The sequence below is a fragment of the Puntigrus tetrazona genome, chromosome 20 (genome assembly GCF_018831695.1).
Source record: "Puntigrus tetrazona isolate hp1 chromosome 20, ASM1883169v1, whole genome shotgun sequence".
Taxonomy (NCBI): Eukaryota; Metazoa; Chordata; class Actinopteri; order Cypriniformes; family Cyprinidae; genus Puntigrus; species Puntigrus tetrazona.
In genome coordinates this window covers 10,249,867-10,270,819 of record NC_056718.1, presented here as the reverse complement: position 1 = coordinate 10,270,819, position 20,953 = coordinate 10,249,867, and the positions used below count along the sequence as shown (strand labels likewise).

The window sequence follows — 20,953 nt, the reverse complement described above, 5'->3', positions numbered from 1 at the left end:
TAAAATGCCTCTAGTGCCCAAAAATGTGGTCTAGGTAGGCAGCTCACTTGGTTTTGAAAGCCTGCCATATTGTACAAATAAAGTTCTATTCTTGGCATAACACTGTCCAGGCAGAGTGCTAGCACAGACTAAACACTGTATAGACATTTAGTTGACATGATTCTGAATCCTGAAGTCGCTTGTCCAAACAAATCTTTCTACAGACATAAAACGGCTATAAAGCAAACTCATAAGTGACCATTTTTGTTGGAATGCTAAAAATCAGCAAAAAAACCCCCCCTAACTGCCGGGTTTTTTAAAACAGTTTGGTCAAACAGATTGGCAAATGCTGCCGTCTACAAAGCCTTCTTGTCTTTTAAGTGTGGCTGATTACATTTAGCAGTAATGTTTAATTCATTACCTGATTTAAGCAGTTTCTCGCTAATCTCACACTGCTTTGAGCGCAGTCGCATTGCTTAGAGCCTGTGAGGTCTGCATGAGTGCGTGGGAGAGAGCGCATCCACAGACTTTAGCATGAGATATCGAATCCCTGAGCCTGGCTAATGATCAACAAAACTAAAAGGACCTTGGTCCAATTAACCAATCAATCACCATTAAGTCTTATCACTGGTGCCATCGAGCCATTTTATGTGGCGCGACTTCGGAAGAGCGGACGCATGGCGTACCTCGTGGATAAACTCTCCTATGTCTCCGGGATGGGGTGCGGCCGAACGGATGGGATAGTTGGGCTCGGAGTGCATCGGTCGCTCGTCCAGCCGGCGGATCCCGACGGGCTTGATCATGTCTGGCTCCAGAGTATCGGGCTGCTGCAGCTGGCTCAGATCATAGTCCTGAAGAAACACAGATAGTGGGGAAGAGACGATTACAAATAGGGTTAGAGGTCTGCTCGAAGTCCTTTGTTTTCTGGAAACATCTGCAGTGGAGAGCAAAGAATGTTTTGACCTTAGAGATGTAATTTAAGTTTGCTTTGTTCTATATAAAGGTTATTCATGAAGGCTTTCTTTTTAGAAATTAGCTAAAAACTCGTCTCGCTGAAAAATTTGGAATATCCTATATATAATGGCAGCTATTAAAGAAATAACAGCCAAAATAATCTAATTTGCTGCGATGTCTATAAATGAAATGACAAAGAAAAAAATAGCTTTTATAGCTTAAAGGATTCATATATGTATAATTTAGAATTTAGTGTTTCCTTCCATTTCTTTATTAATTTTTTATTAAAAATGTTACTTGTTTGTTTCTTTTAGGTAAGAAAGTAGTTCAAATTAGTTAACTTCTTCACTAAGCTAGCTGAAATATATTCTGTGATTCCTGATACATGCATATACATTGTGCGGTTGGGGCTGCTGTTATCAAGACTTAGTTGAGAAAATGCCAATAAAATAACCCTAGTTGAAGGTTAAAACAACAGAAACGGATATGAAAAAGGTCAGAATACACCTGCTTTTTACAAGATGGGTTTAAAAGATGACACATAAGCATAAAAGATGACACATAAGTAAGTGCTCATGGTTTATGCAGTATTACTTAGAAAATGCTAGAACACTCAACCATGTGCAAGATGTAGAAGCAGGTGGAAAACACAGCATACCCCGAGCTTAAGTACATTACTAATGGATTTTTTTTTAAATTGAATGTTTTAATTAAAATCTAAAAATGCCAAATGGTTCCCGTGGGACTTAGATAATATTATTAACTCATAAAAACCATAGAAAAGTCTCCAAACTGATCAAATACAAATCCGAGTGTTTCTGTGTGCGTGTCATCTGTGCAAAAACCGAAGTTTGGCTCAAATACAAATCTGTGAGTCTCACACATGCTCACAGCACAAGGCAAAACAGGAACCGTTTCATCCTTTTAAATTTAGTCACTTTAAAATCGGCATTACTTGCAAAACGAATGCTGAAAATTAGTCATCAAGATTTCAAACTGCACAGCACAGCTCGAATTAAAATCGTTAACATTTAATGACTGGTTAAAATTAAACATTTAAAAAAATGTTTTTATTAAACAAGCTAGATTGTCTCGAGTAATTCTGAGCTGGATTAATTGTGTATGCCCAGCAGCAGCAATACACGTACCTGGTCTTCCTCTCCGCCACCCTCCTCGTCGTATTTGAGTATGTTGTCTCGCACATCGTCCTCTGGATCGATCAGCAGCTGCTTGGCCTGTCTCTCTTTATCCCGTCTCTTCATCCACATCACAAACATCAACACCAGCACTGCAGAGAGAGACAGAAAGTGAGAGATAGATCGATATAAAACGAGCAAAATGACTTGAGATCAGACAGTTAAAGGTGTAGTGTGTAATTTTTAGCCCCGCAAACTGAAATCAATGTTTTGCTAAGTTCCGCCCCCCTCAGTTACTGCTCGTCTACTGCTCAGACAAGTTATATTTATGTGTAATTTTTCCATAAACTGAGCTCATTACATAGTAAAAATTTAATTCACGTCATCATATTTCATCTGCTGTTTTTTTTTTTAAAGTACAGTTCATAACTTTTGGAGTTCTAGCAGTTAATAAACAGAACTGTGTGCATCTTGTGGAAGAACATCGTAGCCGGAACTACTTCTTTCTGTTTCAGTCTATGACAATTTGAGAAGGTATTAGGTTACTCCGCAGCGCCACCTACACAATCCAGTCTAAAAAGTCTGAATCTAAACGCGTATTATAGGTGAAAAGCGATTTTGAAAATGGATTCATGGTGTACTCGTTTATTATATACATTATTTTATTATGTAAGTAATGTGATTTAAAACTGCAGAGACTGCGAAACCATTCATATCGCAAATTTAATTTAACGAAAAAACATCCCATGTGTTTGAAAGAACAAAACTGTCACTTTCACAGAAGTTTGAGCAAAACAGAAATGAAAGTTGTGGCTATTGGGAAAACTACCATGGCTCTTTTATTAAATAGTAATGTAATCACTTCAGGGCGCAGAACATTAAGAAAAATGTTGTTGCTAGTGAATGATGACAGAAGTTTCGTTTATTTGAGGCTACGGTGTGTCAGACTGTTTTGTAAGGTGACAGTAGCCAACCGTTTTGGCTCCAGTGTTTCTTGAAGACCAGAGCCAAATTTATGTAATGATATCGGCCTGAAGTGAATTATTTAATCACATGACTCTAGGCACATGAGGCACAATGCGTTTCCATCATAGTTTGTTTTTTGTCTTCTTGCTGAATAAAACATTCTTCCACCTCAAGAGAGCTTATACATGTTTTTTTTTAGGAATTGGATTTACCTCTTGGTGTTTCAATTCAACATTTTTTAAATAAAATATTAAATAAAAATTGGTGAATGGAAACTACAGTCAAGCTACAGTCGACCCCAAAAGAGAAAAAGCATTGATTTTGATTCAACCGATATCATCGCTTTAAAGTGAACAGAACTGTTCCTATCCTTTCTACAAAAGCTTCACTATGACATCTTTTGTGACTATATCGCCTCTGCGACTAAAAGCAGATCACATGTGCTTGGCAGAAATGTGACCAACTGATAAGAACTCAACTGCCTGGAAGAAACGATCTCTGTCTAGTGTGTCTTACCCAGCAGAATGATGATGCAGATAAGTATGGCGATGATGGCTCCGGTGCCCAGCCCGGCTGCCATGATGCGTTCCATGTCCACGCAGTCGCCGTGGTGATCGCACTGGCACACTTTGATGCGCAGGTAGGTGATGTTGGACATGGGCAGGTTACCCGAGTCTGTGATGCTGATGGGCAGCTCGTATATCCCACTTTCCAGGTAACTAATCTTTAGACTTAACTGAGCGTGGTCGCCTGCAAACCAACCACAAAACACATGAGATAAAGTCTGGCAAAAATAATGCAGTGTTTCTTAATCCCAGAGAAATCTTTTCCGTCTAGCGTACCGCTGATTCGTGTCAGTGTCCAGTTCCTGCGGATGTCAGAGGGACGGTTGGGCAGCTCGAAAGCGTAGGGCCCAGCGTTGGGGTTGAGATCTCCGTCTACGGCTGTGATATTGATGGCATTGGGTTCGGGCCTCTCGCACACTTCTGTTTCTTGAGGGAAAACTCGAGGTGCGTTATCGTTTATGTCCAGCAGGTAGATCTGCAGAGTCCCCGTCCCACTCGCAGGAGGGACACCTGTCGATGGACAGAGGAAAAAAGGAGAAGTTAATACTAGCATAAGCCGTGTCCGAATTCAGAGGTTGCATTCTTCGAAGGCTGTATTTCCAAGCCAATTTGAAGACTCCATCAAGTGCGGTCTCAAAATGTCCTCTGTTTCCTGGGCCATGAAGGATACGACAGATGGATCCTTCACGGCCCAGACTATAGCAAGATTCAATGTATGACAATGCTGGATTACAGTTTTAAATGTTGCGTTTTCACCTTATTATAATATCAAACAAAACCAGTGTTACAAAAAAGGCCATCCAATTTAACACTCAGTTTTACCTTTGTGGCCTTTAAAGTCTGCATTCTTTGAAGTATGCAGTCCCAAAATTGGAACACGGCTATAATCTCAAGTAGTCAGATTTTGACAAAAAACAGTCGACGAATCGGATTGTAAAAGTTTAATTGTATAACTTCAAAACACTATTTTCAACATTTAAAAGCAGTATCCTACACAACAGCATGACACTAGAAGAGTGTCTTTTTTTTATTTATTCCTCCTGTCCATCCGGCGAGGTTTCATCACTCCTGGACAGAGCTGCATCTGTTCCTACACGAGTGGAGGATTAATAACAAAACTTATGCATCTAGAGTGCCGGAAACTGAATGCGTACAGCTCTTGGCGTTATAGTGTGCAATATGCATCCTGACCGTGAAGGCTTTGTGGGCGTGACATCTGAGCCCAACGCTAATAGTTGAAAACCGACGATACAGACGAACTACAGCAGTTAACGACTTTAGGCTCCTCTGTTCTGGGTTGCTGGGCATGCTAACTCATTTATAAACCATAATGCACAGTCTATAAGATCCAATCAAGCTGCCCACGTCCATGAAATATCTGCGTACAAGTGCGCCAGCACAGACTGGACCATCACTACTTAAGAGTTTAGAGCTTAGTTTCTGTTTCAACAAGAGCAACAAGACCTTTCGACTTCACTGATCTTTAAACAAAGAACAAGAGACGGGCAGTGCAGTGCGGCAGTCTGACGGAGCGGTGGCTTTCTGTTCTACTCCTGGCATTCACAGCACACTTTTAATCTGTTCCAGCCCTGAAAACCCCTAACTCAAATACGACTAAGTATCCTTAATATATTGAATCAGGTGTGCGAATCAGCATTAAACTAGATGCGAAAAGGCTTCTTTGTGAAAAAGGGAGCCCTGCCACTTGCACGCAAAGATTCAACGGAACTGAGAAAGGAATTAGTGCTGTGTATTCACGTATTCTGCTTTATCTTAGCACTTGCCCAAAGTCAGAGCCAGTCTGAAAGATTCCATAGAAAACTGGGTAGTATTTGTGGTCCCAGACTTTTTTTTTTTTAGCTTGATTCTCTCCAGTCGGGGGTTATCAAACATGTTTGATATTTGCAGCTGATTTTAGAACATTTGTTTTCATTTGCCATGCATCTTCTAGCAACGAGATACACGTTTCTGCGTGAGTTTGTTGTGAACTTTGATGAATGGTAATGTATGATCATTGGTTGTGCAGTGTATGATGCCTAGTGTTTAAAAAATCTGTTCAGAAGTCGTGGAATGTATTCCAGCATTTAGGCATGCGTTACCAGTACAACATAATGATTCCAAACATTTATTAGCTATTCAAACTGTGGTAACTTGGTTGCATATTCGTTGCATATAGAACTGTTAATACTAACATCACAAAAGGCAATGGAGTAATAACTCCATTATTACTTTGAGATCGCATGAATGTCCTGACAAACTTGGCATCTAAGCACTACCTTGCTCATTTTGTTTTGTACTGTCTTGCTTTAAAGACCAGCAGAATACTACGATATGAAATACTTTTAAGTAACTTTTAGTAACTTTACAGCATCAATCTAAACACCTTTCAAATGGACAAAGTGCACTTGACTGCACCACACAGCTGGATATAACACTAATCTTCATCATTTCACAAATTGCAGCTGCAATTATAACTGGAAAATGTACACAAACAACTCTTTTAATTAACTATTCTTTTTTCAATTTTGTAATTATAATTGCCTAATAAAATTACCCCCTGCTTTCCAGCACAATGATAATTGGCCACGAAGATAGCGTTGAGTCTGAGCAATCTAAGAGTGCTGTTCTATAACAAGCCTAATTTACATACAAAGGTGTATTTGTGCTAAAAAAGAATGACAATGACTTAATTTACACGCAGTGCTTCTCTATTTCAGTGCATTTAGTGTCTGGATAAACTGGATTGCAGGTAGGTTTTTTGAGGCTGAAATACCGCATACAAAAATGGTACAACAGTTTAGTGAGTGTTTCTGGAGACAAGCTTTCAAATTTACAGCGTGTGTGTGAGAGAGGGGGTTTGTTTCACAGCTCTGATGCAGCGAGAATGTTAAACACCACAGCAGAATAGGGCCTAGCAGACTTCTGTAGACTCTTTCACACAGCGGGTAGTGTATGTGCATATCTGTGTGCTTCAAAGAAAACCCCCAGAAAAAGCGAAAGCATAGACATTCAAAAATGACTTTGCATATGTTGCTGGTGTGATCATCAACATGGATGTGTGGGCATGTGTACATCTCAGTTGCAGTTTGTTCAGGTTGCAATTACTCCCTAGAGCTAAAATCAATGGAATCACTCAATCTCAGCTGCTTCTGCATGCACATGCATTCAAACACAGTTGCTCCTACCGTTATCAGCGGCCATGAATGTGGCGTTGTAGAGGTTGTTTTTGACATATGGAGACTCTCTGTCCAGGACAGCAATAGTGGAAATTCGTCCGTTGTTGGGATCGATCTCTAGCCAGTTGGCGGGGTCAAATAGTTTAGAGTACCTTTAAAATACACCATATGAAGGTGGTTAATATTTACTTCATTTGTCAATATAAAATAGGTTAAAACAACTAGGGAATCCCACAATGCAAACTGCAAGCTTGACCTTTCCAGTATGACCAGTGTTGTTACTGTTAGAACTATTATAATGTTTATGGTAAATAAAAAAAAATATATATATATATATCAATATTAGATTTTATTGATTTTGTAAAATGTATATCACCAATAATGATTCTGTAACGATTCCAACTGATAATAATTTGTTAACTAAATCAGAAGGTAATGTGACAAAAATGGCAATTTTTTTCCAAATACTAGCTAGTATACTATTTATATTATAAAATATTCAGTAAGCAGTAAGCTAGTGTTCCTTTCCAAACATAGCCATTAACAATTAATTAAATAGGCCATATTCATGACCATACATTTTAAATGGGTATTTTGCAACCTCTTTTTTTTGCTACTGCATTTTCAGTTCTGGCTGGACTGGCAAGACATTTCTGCTTTGATCTACTTAATGCAATTTAAAAAAAAATGCATAAATAAAGGCTGCTCTATAAACGTGCATGTAAAATGCATGTGTGTGTTTTAATACCTAATAGTCTGTTGCATATATCTGTCTGGATCATGCGCTGTAAAAGTCGCCAGCATCGACCACTGCGGAAGCCCCTCCTCCAGTTTGACCTGTTTGGGGTTGGGGTCAAAATTTGGGCTTTCGTTCACGTCGATGACACGTATAGACACGGTGGATGTAGACTGGCGGGTGCGATGGATCCCACTCGCCAGTGGCACCTCATTTTCAGCAACGACCGTCAGCATGAATGATCGATTCATCTCAAAATCAATTGGCTGTACACAAGGACACACAAACGCACACACAATCAAGTTAACAGTGTCATAATCTGTTAGGAAAGAGAATCAAAATGATACAATGAATGGATTGTGTTGCAATTAAATACACAGAGGAGAAATGTTTGAATAATAATTAATGAATGACTCATTCTCAATTAAGAGACATAAACCATTAACTCAGCTGAACAGCAGGTGGAAGCTGTTTCCATGGAGACCGTCTTTTGCTCTGTATTTGAACCCGTGCCTGAGGGACTCTAGCGAGATTCTAGCGAATAGCAGCGCAACCCAATTACAGCATTTATACAACAATTAGTTCCGGTCCCTGAATTTGATTGGTTGAGCAGAGTCCTGGGACTTTTCACTGTTTGTATCACTCCGCTTCTCTGTTTATGTCATTCCAGTATCTAAGCGGAGTATAGCGTATTCTGCTATGTCAGTATGTTTATTTCTTTGTAAGTTTTGTCGAGTGTTACCTTGACGACGGTGACGAGGCCTTCGTTGGTAACGGGATCGGTAGGGATGGAGAAGCGTCCGGTTGGGTCCCCGGATATGATACGGTACACTGCATTCCAGGCAGTGGTCCCCGGTTCATCTTTGTCAGTCACGGTGAGATTCGTCACTATCACATTCACACGGTTCTCTGGGACCTCACCATGGAACTACAGGGACAGGCGGAGAGAGATCGATTTTCAGCAAAGATGGCTTTGGCGAGACGCGTGTTCAAGTGTCTGTGTGTGTGTGTGTCACTCACGGTCTCTCGGGTGAACTCTGGAGCGTTGTCATTGACATCCAGCAGGCGTATGACAGCAGTGGCGGTGTTGGACAGACCATAGGTGGGGTTTCCCTCCATGTCGGTAGCCTGAATGATCAGGGTGTACTGAGGCACCTTCTGCTCGCCACCAAAAACAAATCAAGATAAGTTGGGTTAAACGCGCAAGGCATAAATGGTTTTCAGCAGTGGTTGATGAGGATGAGGAACCCGGGAAAAATTATGTTCGGATCTTACTATTTAAAATAACAAAATAATAATTATTATTATGTCATCTAAATGACATAAAATAAGTTTAAACTGAAGTACAATTACTACAAATAAAAATGAAACAAATAGATAAATAGAAATATAAAGTAACAAAAAAAAAAACAAAAGTTAAAAAATGTATGATGATAAAAGAGATGATAACTATAAGTGATAACTTTTTAAAAAATCATTCTAATTCTATAGGAATGATGAAGACACAGAGACACAAAATTGTTGCAATCGCTCTCAAAACAGCCAATCAGAATCCACCTAAGCTCAAGAAATTAAAGCAACAGAATCAGTGTTTTCGCGCATTAGTGTGAACGCTAATATAGTTATCTTTGTTTCTACTGGTGTTAACATTTGTTGAATACCTCTGGTTTACAGCATTTTGCTGATACTAGCACACACTCAGTCGTACCTCACGATCTAGACCTGCAGCTACAGTGATGATTTTGCCGGTCTTGTTGTTGATAGTGAACATGTTGGAGGAGGGGCTCTCTGGGGTCTGCGAGAGGATCTTGTATCTGAGCATCCCGTTGGCTGTATTTGGGTCATCCTTATCCTGAGAGGTCACTGTCATTACAAATGTACCTAGAGCCAAGCAATGAATGTCAGTTTTTCCTTCAGTAATAATCACCTTTATACCCACATAAATGTGAAGACAGGTGTACCTGGTTTGGCGCCCTCATCCACGGTTCCGTTCCAGATCTGGTGAGTGAACTCGGGCCGGTTGTCGTTCATATCGATGACATTGATGATGATGTCGATGGGGTTCTCCATCTGATTCCCATTGATGTCTACAGCATGAGCACGTAGCTGCAAATGCAAAAAGTCAAATGTTTTAAAACATATACATATACATAATACAGAACATTTTGACAAGTCTCTTATAATCAAAAATGCTGCATAATGTGATCAAAATATTTTTAGCTAATTAGCTAAATATTTTTGAAAATTACTTTTCATGCAGCGAGTAACACAAATGTAAATGAATGAAAACATCCTGCAAAGTTTTAAATCTGAAAGTGCACTGTGTATTGTCTCTCAAAGTTATTGTCTTTCAACAGGAAGAGTCAACTCTGAATAATTCAAATGAATCATTTTGAAAAAGAAGCCCAAGCCGCGTCACGTTGACGTCAACATGAATCATTAGCATATTGCCCGACAACTTGTTTGTCTTTTTGCGTTACTCTGAAAATGCAAATAATTTTTTTGCCACCAGATGCCACTTTTGGAGCGTAAAAATAGCAGTTTCCCCGGTAACGCTGTATACGAAGAATCACTAGGCTGAAAAATGCTACTGTTGTCAACTCCCGAACCTTTCATTACCCATAATAGGGGCATTTTGCATTTATTTAAAGAATGTGTGAAGTAAATTGCTTTAAAAATCACATTTGTACTTTTTGAGTCTTACAAGTTTCACAGCATTTTTTTCGGTGTCTTGCAGATATTATTACGAATAAAGTGTAAAACTCTAACTGCAGTACTGACACGCTGTCAGCAGAAAAGAGGCTCTTAAGCACCGCACTCATTTACCGTGGTTATTCACGTTAAGCAGTTGCCGCAGCTGACTAGGTTGCAGTTTGCGTGCTAGTGCAGTCTTAGGAGTGCTGCATATATGCATGAGCTGACAGAAAGAAGCCTGATGCTCCACCTTTGGCACCATTAGGAAGCAAATCATTTCATATTCATGTAATCTCTGCATAATTTGAATCTGAATGTGGATTAGGTGGACACTGAGGGTGGTTAACAGCCTGTCGGTTCCAGTGGCGAAGTGAAAGGGTATTGAAACCAGGCAGGAAAAGTTTGCAACTACTTCCAGGGGAGATTGAGGATTGTTCTTACTTAGGAAAAGCCAGATTTAGGGAATGCCCCCTGCGAGCACAATGAATGAATGTGTGTGTGTGTGTGCGTGTGTGTGACTTAGTGTTAGGATAAGCTCCTCCGAGTTTAATTTTGTCTGCTATCCTCTTCATGGTACAGTGGATTAAAGGGATGTCAAAGGTCACATTCTCAGACTGGCTGCCATGGTAACCCTGACACACGTAATTTATTGGGAGTTTTAGAGAGTCTCTGTCTACACTGGATGGAATGCATGGATCAAAAGACCAAAGGTCTGATCTTTAAACAATGTGTGTGCTCAAAATGGTCACTGAAAAGTGCATATGCAATCTAATGCGTACATTCTTATAAAATAAACTTTGAAATTAAAATAATAAATCGACACTAAAGGGTGATTTGGTGGCCAGACACTAGTGGCAAAACAATGAATTTATCAAAAAAAACAAAAAAAAACAACCTAAACTCAATATAAATCTACAAAAATACACCACTTTCATAAAATAAATGGCACTTTTATACTTTTATCATCAAGTGGGAGATAAAACATGACACTGATGTTTTTACATTAATTGCATGAAAAATTTGGTAATGGATCATGGTTTAAAAATATTTAAAAAAAATGTACTAAGAAAAATATATTTTTGCCAAGTATAATACATGTCTAACAAGTTTAATGCAGACATGCATTGCATTACATATCTGTATGTTAATATGCACATAGTAAAACATGGTTATGGTCATTAGGGGATATTACAGGTATTTTAGGACAAAAACCTTTAAGCAAAAACCAAATGCAGGCAATTTATAAATCTGAAACATGTTGAAACATTAATAATTTTGGATGAAATCTCCATTAAAGTTTTACAACTCAGCATGTGGAGTCATAAACACACACTTACATGGAAATTTGGGATGTGTTCTCTGTCCAGCGGTTTGGTGACGGACAGGATTCCTGTAATGGGGTCGATGATAAACAGACCGGTGGGATTCTGGTCTGCTCCTGGTCCAGTCACACTATAGCGCAGTGTGTTACTCTTGTCCTTATCTGACTGAATCTGAAGCGCAAACATTTTGCAGGGTAAACATTAAACTGAGTTGCTCTGCGTTCGAATAACAACCTGATGAATGAATTGGCTTATTTTTATCGTACGTTTTCGTATACACTTCACATGATGAACCAGTGTTGTTTTGCTTTGTGTACACACTCACTTTCACAAGCTCTTCGGGGAATTGTTTTCTGGAGTTCTCGAGCACGTTGACAGGAGGAATGACCCAGTCTCTTTTCACGCGATTCACACTGCCGTCGCCCTTGACAACCACACTGTGCCTCGGAAACAGTATCTCTGGCACCTGGTAAAGCAAAAAAAAAAAAACAGCAAAAAGAACAACGGTTACATTCACAAACACCCACATACTTGGTGTACATTAAGGCACACACACACACACACACACACACACACTGCGGCACTTTCAACACATCTGCCCCGGCCTCAAATAATTACAGAATTAATTTTACCCTCTGTAATGGGGTCATAAATATCACTGCAGCTCCATCGTTAAATCCCTCAGCAGTAACACCCACATAGTGAATGTGTGTGTGTGTGTGTGTGTGTCGAGTTTGCAGTATTGTTCCATTTTCTTTCTCCCTGAGTCTTGTTATTCCTGTGCCAAAGGCAGCCAGAGATGTGCTTGACCAGACATTTGCCCTGCTCTTAGTGTGACACAGAACAAAAACCCCTCTGAGTGTTCAGTTAAGAGTTCATTTTCAGCTACCAACACAATATAAAGTCTGAATTCTTTATACGAGTACAGAATCTCTGTTTATAAGGTGACTCAAAATAGCTGATATCAACTTAGCGTCTCTTTCTCCTGGCCCATCTCCTCTTTCTTCCTCTCGCTGGTGAAACATTTCTGGTAACGACAAACACGTGGGGTGTTCGGTGTTGACGAAGCTAGGTTGACGCTCTCGATTTTCTCTCAGGTGACGAGCTAACTCATTACCCCTGTACCTTCTCACAGTCGCACCATCTCTCCAAACGAACTCACCCGCAACTTAAACATCGGCTGAGCTGATGGAAAAACGTCTTTCACCTCTGTTCCTTCTCGTTAACTTTTCACATCTCCCATTTCTCTCTCATTCCACATTTTGCACCTCTCTCTTTCCTGTTATCTCGAGATGTACACAACGGGCCTGAGCTTTTGAAGTTCGATATATATTTAATTCGTTTTTTTAATTACTCTGAGATGTAATTTTATTTAACGTGTTTGTTTTTCTCTAGCATTAACCAATGCTGAATTCAAGAAAAAATAAAAAGAAACAATTACTCTGCAATAAGCCAGGCGTATTTTCCCTAAATTAATCTGTTCAGGGAATCTAAACATACAGGTATATACAGGCTTATCATACATTCTGGCCAGCAAATTTCTTTGATATATATCCTTAGATTAGTCATTCTGATTACTTGATAAAAGGTTTACACCTTATCAGGTCAGCTGTAGCTAAAGATACTTGATTGTAACTAGAAATATTTATATTGTCTATGGACCGGGAGATTTAAAAATTTCATTATCTTCCACGGAAAGCACATCTTTTCTTTTTTTCCAGAACACTGAATTACCTGATGTTTTTTCAAGATCACAAGAACCCTGGATATAATAATTTTCATTCACCTGTAAATCAATACATTGTAAAAAAAAAACAAAAAAAAAACAGCTATATATATCTACACTATTGTTAAAAGGTTTAAACTTTAAAGTCAGTGTGATTTTTTTTTAAATAAATTCTTTTATTCAACAAGAATGCACTCAACTAACCAAAAGTGACTGCAAATGCATCGCTGTTTTTTTCTTCTTTCAAAATCTTACAGATCTTTTCAACTTTCGACCAGTAGTGTACATCCATTTTACTTACTAAGATTACAGCAAAATGCAAAAAATGCAGGCTTATACCAGATTTAAATCACGACGAACTGTCAAGTTTTGAAACACAAATTGATCAAACATGCCCGTTTTAAAGATTCTTTTGCTACTTTGAATCACAGACGCAGTTAAATCTCAAAAGACAAGGAAAGAGACCGGTTGCGAAACTAGTCTAATGACACGTTCTTTAGGAAACGTAATGGCCAAATTAAAAGCTCATTAAAATCGCAGTGATATTCCCAGTGTTGCTTGGCTTGAACACTGCAGCAAACACATTGGGAATGCATCGTGACTAGCCAGCATTAGCCTAAACTCTTCACCCTCTCCTCCTTTGCCTCCTCGACCATCTCATCCTTAATCTCGCCCTTATCTGCTCTCTCCCCCTCCGGCTCCTCTCGTCCTCCTTCCCCTTGGCGGCAGTGTGTGGGCATGTGTGTATCAGTAATAAAGAGTAAATTCTCCCTGTCTCTGAGCAGAAGGCAGGGCTATGAGACATATGGTTAGTGTTCCCAAGCTGAGGGTCCAGATCTCCGCTGTCTAATGTATCCTCCTGCCTTAATATCTCTTTAGCATCGTTAAACATTAATTACAGCCCTACTATCAACGTGTTAGTGCTCTGCTAATTTTCTAATATAGTTTTATTAGAGCTTTGGCTTTGTCACAGAGGGCCTACGGATGAAGAGAGACATTTTTGTGAGCTCACATTCGCACAATGGCTGTTTGATGGTGTAATTGCAGCGTGAGGCTAGTTTAGAAACGCCATGCGCCGTTAGCGTTCTGACACGGTTATAATTAGTGCGAATTCGCAGTCGCGCAGCCGCCTAAACTGTTAACGTGCGAGAGCGCATGACTTCTTACCTGCTTGGGTTGGGTGAAGTTGATGTGCACCAGCCATTCCTCTTGAGACTTCACGTCCTTGGCCTTAATCTCCAAGCTCCGCCCCTTCCTGTCAGAGAGCTGCAGGGTCCGCGCCGCGAAAACCGTCCCGTCGGCCTCTATCCGGAAATCTGCTGGGTCGCCGCTCTCGAAACGCAAGCCGGAACCTCGGCCACAGTCCACGAAATCCACTGCAAAAGAGAGAGAGAGAGAGAGAGAGAGAGAGAGAGAGAGAGAGATTGGACTGAGTTCAGGCCTGCTTTTGTTTTTAAACTGCAAACATCTTTTTTTTTCACAAAAAACAAGCGCACAGGAAATCACATTCCGCTCCTCCGCAAGGGAATAATGGTTTTACTTGAAAAGTGAGGACGAGGAGAGCGAGAGATGGAGAGTATGCGCTGACAGAGAGAAAGAGAGAGAGAGAGAGAGATGGTAGGAAAGGAGAGCAGGTACAACTTCTGAAGCTCTCCTGCATTATTCATGCTGAGACATCCCCTGCAGGCCCCCAGGTGTGCCGAGGAACGGAGGAACAGGAGGACGAGGAGACAAAGAGAGAGAGGGATGAGGGGAGGGAAAAAGAGAGAAAAGTGAGAAAAAGCCGAGTTGAGAGGTATCTGCGGCACAGCACTGGAGGGAATCGCATTAGAAGTACAGACATAAACAAATGAATGTGCTTTATTTATTATGCCGCAATTAGAGAACACAGACAGACAATTACACGCCCAGAACTGAGAGAGACGCCGGGACGCTTTCCTATCAGGACGCATTTGTTTGCGAGGAGCCTTGTATTGACTGGGCTCATTTGTCTGACATTTTTCATCTTTCAAGCAGAACGCCAGCTCTCATTATCCAGCCCAGGTGGACGGCGCATGTGATGTCTCGCTGAGCGTTAACGTCACACGGTATGGCTGCGGTGGACTTACGATTACTGACAGGGATTCATTTTAGTGTTCCTCAGCCCCGTCAGGACATGAACTATTAATATAAACACCTGTAAGCACGCTAAGATCCTTACATTTTGTCCTTCTCGATGTACACATGCGTAGACCGCTGAATATGCATGAACAATTTGCATATCATTTAACAAGTCTAATCATTGAAATATACATGAAACCTGTCGCGAGCAGCCAGATACGAGTCGTCCTGCAGGGTTAATTGGCTATTAACAGCGTGTAAAATTTGTAAACAAACGATCATCAAAAGGCTCATTGCAGTAAAATTTCCAAAGTTTCCAATTAAATTGTCCAAATGTAATATTTTCTCAGATAATAACATTTAACTTTTCACTAACTTTTCAGCCAGCGGTCCTTGTGTTGCATGCGAAGAGACGTTGACCGATATAATTCAACATACAAATGACTCTTGTGAACTGAATCTTTTTAGTGAATCAAAAATACACAGTGTGGTCTGATAACCCCAAAATTGAAACAGACAAATGAATCAGTCGGAAATAAAATACAGCAATTTTACAAGTATAATATACTGTGTTTTTCTTCATATGTCAGAAAAAAAGCATCCAAATGAAATGGCATTAAACTGAATCAAGATTGTTTGATGTAAATCAGGAAGTCTCGATACAAAGCTCTACAAGCTACGCAATTGTGCCTCGGCCTGGCAGTAACGCATTGTATCGTGATGCTCAAGCAGGAAAAGTTAAGCTCATGTCACTCCCTAAACATTTCCGTCCTTTCTCTACTATCAGTGACAATAAAAATGGTGCAAAAGCCAATTTTCCATCTCCATGGAAATTTCCACCCTTTCTCTCGCAGAGAGCACAGGCTACACTTCCTCCTCGCAGATGAATTTCACTCTCATAGGTAGCTTTCAACCCATCTGCTTTCGGTGCGTGTGTGTTTGTGTGTGCCGTGTTGTTTTTTGCAAGTGCGGTTCCTTGCTCTCACGCATATGTACGAGGTACAACGCTGATTTGCCGTATAGCAATTAGGCAGGTCCGTAGGTAAATTACACCTTTCGCTCTTGTTAATCACCATTTATTATGCGAGGACCTCTCAGGGTATTACAGTAGGCTAAAATAATCGCTCACTATTATTAGACATGGCAACCAATGAGACCTTATTACTGATTATTAGATAAAGACCTGCTGAAGGGGGTGAGCAATTATTACGTTTATCTGATTGTTAATATTGGTAATCCCGCCGTCCTTGCGCGTTGCTTGCGTAAACCGCCTCCTATGTTGTTTCATTTTGGTTCTTCAAAATTAAAAGACTCCTCTTCGCGGCCCCTGGCGCAATGGTACCCATCACGGAGTAATGCGTTTAATGTAACGCGACTGCCCTGATGGCACAAAACGTGCCGCTCGGCAGGTGTGAGGTAGGTGCTTGTGGTATGTGTGTGTGTGTCAGTCTAGCTTGACGAAGTGCACCGAGTTCGTTTTATTAGATGGCTGCACCAGTTTCCCCTGCAGCTGCATTTTCTCGTGCAGTTTTCATGAGGACGGGGGGAGGGTGTTGTCGAGCGCTATATGTCTACCACGCTGTCTCCTTCCATTACCGAGTGCTGCTCTTCTCACGGATGAAACAGGAAAAGCAGTGTCTTTGAGTCTTTCTTCTCGTCGCAATCTCTTTACGCGTCCCTGCAAACTCGGCTTAATGCGGCGCGTAAAAGCCACATTACTCATCGCGTCTCGCAAGTAAACACGGTTACGGCGAAAACAGTGAAAAGTGATTTAATTATAAGGGTGATTTAATGTAAGACAGAGTTTGCTTAAAATAATTCATTCATTTACGTCTGAGGTAGCTTGCATGTGCTTTCTCAAAGCCCTCAGCAAATGAGCGCACATATGAGTCTTCAAAACAGCAAATTGATTCGGATAAATAGATTTTATTTTTTATTCTTCGGCTGCATTTAATGTGAACCTGAAAATATCCATCAACCTTGTCCGCACTGAAACGCGAAGTGGTGTTATTTGTTAAGTATTGATGATGTAGGAAACGCAACATAAAACATCCAATCCTTCAACTATAAAGTCATGGGACAAACAAGGTCTTGATTTATCTGTAATGAACTGATATAATCTAAATAGGAGGCAATTAAAGAAAAAACATCCATTTTCTGTCACCTTGACCAATGATATGGAAAATAATTTGTCAAAGTGCTAAATGCAAGCAAGGAGGCTTGATATGCGCATGCATGCGTGTCTAAGAACGTGCGAGAAGGTGATCAGACACCACAGACGTGTTTGAGAAGCAAGATAAGAGTCACTTGCCCTTCACCAATGTCTCTTCAACATCACCTGAAAGATTTTTAAGAGGCCGATTGAAGGGGAGCCTAGAATTTAAAGCAATTTTGCTGTTATTTACTTACCCATCATGTCGTTTCAAACCTGTATGCTGTTATTTCTTCTGAGGAGCACTAAAGTACAAATCTTTGAAGAACCGTTACGTAATTTTTGTCCTACACCGCGCTGTATTTTAACCAGAGGCTGTCAAGCTCCAAATAGGACAAAAACACAATAAAAAGTATCAGCAATATGACTTGTGTGCTATATTCCATGGGTTCTACAGAAACACAACAGCTTTATGCGATGAACAGACCGAAAAGTCGTTATTCAGTCATTTCCCTGAAGCTCCCAACTAGCCAACTTTGCGGACATGGACACAACACAAGACCTTCAGTGAATAATTGGACTGGAACATTTTTGGGTCTTTTTTTTTGGGTCCTTTTTTAGGTTTGAAAAACTCTAAACTGGTGTAGTATGACAAGAGCTGCATACCAAATGTCTATTTTGTGTTTGATAGAAAAAAAAAAGTTGGTGAATGTTAAGTTTTTTCCAAAAAAAAAAAAGCACAATGAAGACCTGGCCACGAGTACACATTGAAGCTGAAGTGCTGATTTGGTGAGCCAGCAGAGGTGCGATGTGCTCCGTAAGCAATCTCTTTTTCCCATTAGCATTTAGCATTCAGCACCAACATCACATCTTTACCGCTCAAAACGTCCTCACTATTCCCTCCCAATGGGACTCTTAGTTCATTTTAATACGAGCCGGCTTCAACTGGTACAAGCTTTTAGTAACAGCAAGACATAAATGAGGGAAGTAATGGAAAAATAGTTTTGTTTAGCGCACCACCCCCATGAGAGAGCGTAAAATAGCTGTCTTAATGTCGTCGTTTGGGGTTTCATGGTCTCCGAGACATACTGAGCCTTCCTGTGAAAGAATTCAGATGGATGTGGTACTTAGGACCCCACTCCGCACAGAGCAAAGCTGTCTTTTGTACCGCCTGCCTATAATTGCCCTTTTTCCATGACTTTTCTAAGGGTGAGCTTCCTCTAATGGCCACATCGCTCAGGCACATCCCTCGGTGGACATGGCAACTTAGGTTTAACTCGGATACACTTCCCTCGCCAAAAATAAACACACACACACAAAAAAGGCAGACATTCACAAACACACCTAAACACAGGCCGAGAAAATGCACCAATGGGAACTAAATCAATTCGAAAACCAAAGTGCGCATTAAACTGTTAGAGCTTTTCAGCTCATAAAGGGATTCATTATCTCTTTTGGAAACTAGCACAATATGTAGCTCCTATAATGAGCCAATGGCTATTGATTAGTTGCCAAAATGTTATAATGGTGAGTAACAGCTGCTTTTATGTGTTTCACTGTTAATGTGAATCATCTGAGTCTTTGATCCAAAAGTACGACTAACAACATGTCGTATCTACTCGCCTCACGCTGTTTCCCCTCAAACAAAGCGATTAAAAACCTAGGAAGAGAATATGACGTTCCCTCTTAAAACATCCTCTCGTCTCTTTCCTCATTTGTTCAGATTTATACTTTAGATCAAAAGAACATGGTGAATCTCACGCTTGATTAAGCTCAATCTCAACCTGTTAAATGACTTGATCACATGCAAATGCATGCGCACTCAGATAAATACATGTAGAGAGAACAGTGACATTACACGCGTTTTCTGCCTCGTACCTTTTTCTCACACTAATGTAACGTCAGTGTAACAGAAGGCTTTATTTAATTCATCCACAGGACCTGGTGATTTTGTATATAAATGCCACAAACAAAAATAACATTCGTGGCTGAGTGTTTTTACTTGAATGTTGTTTTTTTGTTACTGGCTCCACTGTTAAAAACACACACATTTTATTTTTGACAACATATTACAATGCCGGCATGAAAACAATAGCGTCTATATTGTATATTACCACGTAATGTAACGCCAATGTGTTTTCTTTCGAATTATATTTTAATAATAAAATCAATATAAACTATATTACTAAAACAAAACTAAATAATAACCGTGTTTATCGTACAATTTAATGTAAACATAATTAAATGCAACATTAAAAGAAATAAAATTGAAAAAGAATCAATAGTAGTTATAATTTTAAATATATGTGACCCTGGAAGACTCATAAGTAGCCAACAATACGTTATATAGGTAAAATATATATTGAATAAAATATATTGAAACTAAATTTTAGATTAGTAATATGTATTGCTATGAACTTGTGATTTTCTCAATATTTCGATTTTTTTGAACCCTCAGTTTCCAGATTTTCAAATAATACTTTATGTTAATCTAATGAGTGCCATGTAAATATTTCTACCTACCACCTGATAACGTCACTGCACCACGGTCGCGCCACAGTATATTTCTCATTTGGTTACTCCCTGCTAACAAGTCTGACATCATCATTTGTATATTTTGGATTTACATGCAAATACTGAGTTTCAACAAATGCTTTGCGCTGAGGAAGGTGTGTAGTAATGTGCAAAACCTGGATGCCAAACATGCCAACAAAACCCAGAATACAACCATACCCCACATTTCACATGCACAGCACTTGTCGGCTTATAACCATAAATGGCAATACAGCAGACACCTCCAAAATAGACACAAATAAAATGTGAGATACTGAATTCAGTGAGAAAAAAAAAATCATTTTCTGGCATTCAGCGGATAATCCCTGTCACAGACAAACTCAATTATTCATTTCGCATCATAATAGCACTAAGGGCCTTTAGGTTACTTTTTCAATCATAATTTTTTAGTGCAACGCTCCAGTTTTGCCTGTGTGTTTGTGTATGTACGCATGCGTGCAAAGTCATTTTAACCTCTGACCTTGCTAGATTGGTGGTGTCTGTGAGGACTTAGGATTTATGACCGTGCGCAGAGCCACACACACACACACACACACGCTAAAGCACACACACATGCAGCATATGGCAGGGGCGCCACGCCAACCCGATCCCGAGGACCTAAAACGGGCAGCGCATTCCTGTGCTGTCTGTCCTCACACACTGTTGTTTTACAAAATATACGAACAAAAACTGATGCGTAAAACCTCTGACTATCTGTCAAGCACGTCGTGGGCCTTTAAAAATGCAAACTCAATACTCCTGCAAGCGCATTTCGACACCTCCACCAGAAAATGTGTCAAACACATCGCACCATTTTATAGCAAATGGCTTCATCTTTTCTGAGCTAATTCAAACATTTAAAACATTAGGCAAATTAATTGCAATAGTCTTCA

The 20,953-nt window shown here is 40.0% G+C and overlaps 1 protein-coding gene across 1 annotated transcript in view; it reads right to left on the bottom strand.

Moving 5' to 3' along the window:
* cdh2 (cadherin 2, type 1, N-cadherin (neuronal)) overlaps positions 1-20,953 on the bottom strand; it is a 41,898-nt gene that overhangs the window by 3,108 nt on the left and 17,837 nt on the right. Inside the window, exons 3-15 of the mRNA XM_043219655.1 lie at positions 14,423-14,631; positions 11,855-11,995; positions 11,545-11,700; positions 9,475-9,619; positions 9,222-9,394; positions 8,534-8,671; positions 8,256-8,441; positions 7,526-7,779; positions 6,787-6,929; positions 3,878-4,111; positions 3,552-3,785; positions 2,082-2,221; positions 666-830 (exon numbers count right to left, since the gene is read on the bottom strand). Coding sequence (XP_043075590.1) covers positions 666-830; positions 2,082-2,221; positions 3,552-3,785; positions 3,878-4,111; positions 6,787-6,929; positions 7,526-7,779; positions 8,256-8,441; positions 8,534-8,671; positions 9,222-9,394; positions 9,475-9,619; positions 11,545-11,700; positions 11,855-11,995; positions 14,423-14,631 — 2,318 coding nt within the window. The remainder of the gene's footprint in view (positions 1-665; positions 831-2,081; positions 2,222-3,551; positions 3,786-3,877; positions 4,112-6,786; positions 6,930-7,525; positions 7,780-8,255; positions 8,442-8,533; positions 8,672-9,221; positions 9,395-9,474; positions 9,620-11,544; positions 11,701-11,854; positions 11,996-14,422; positions 14,632-20,953) is intronic.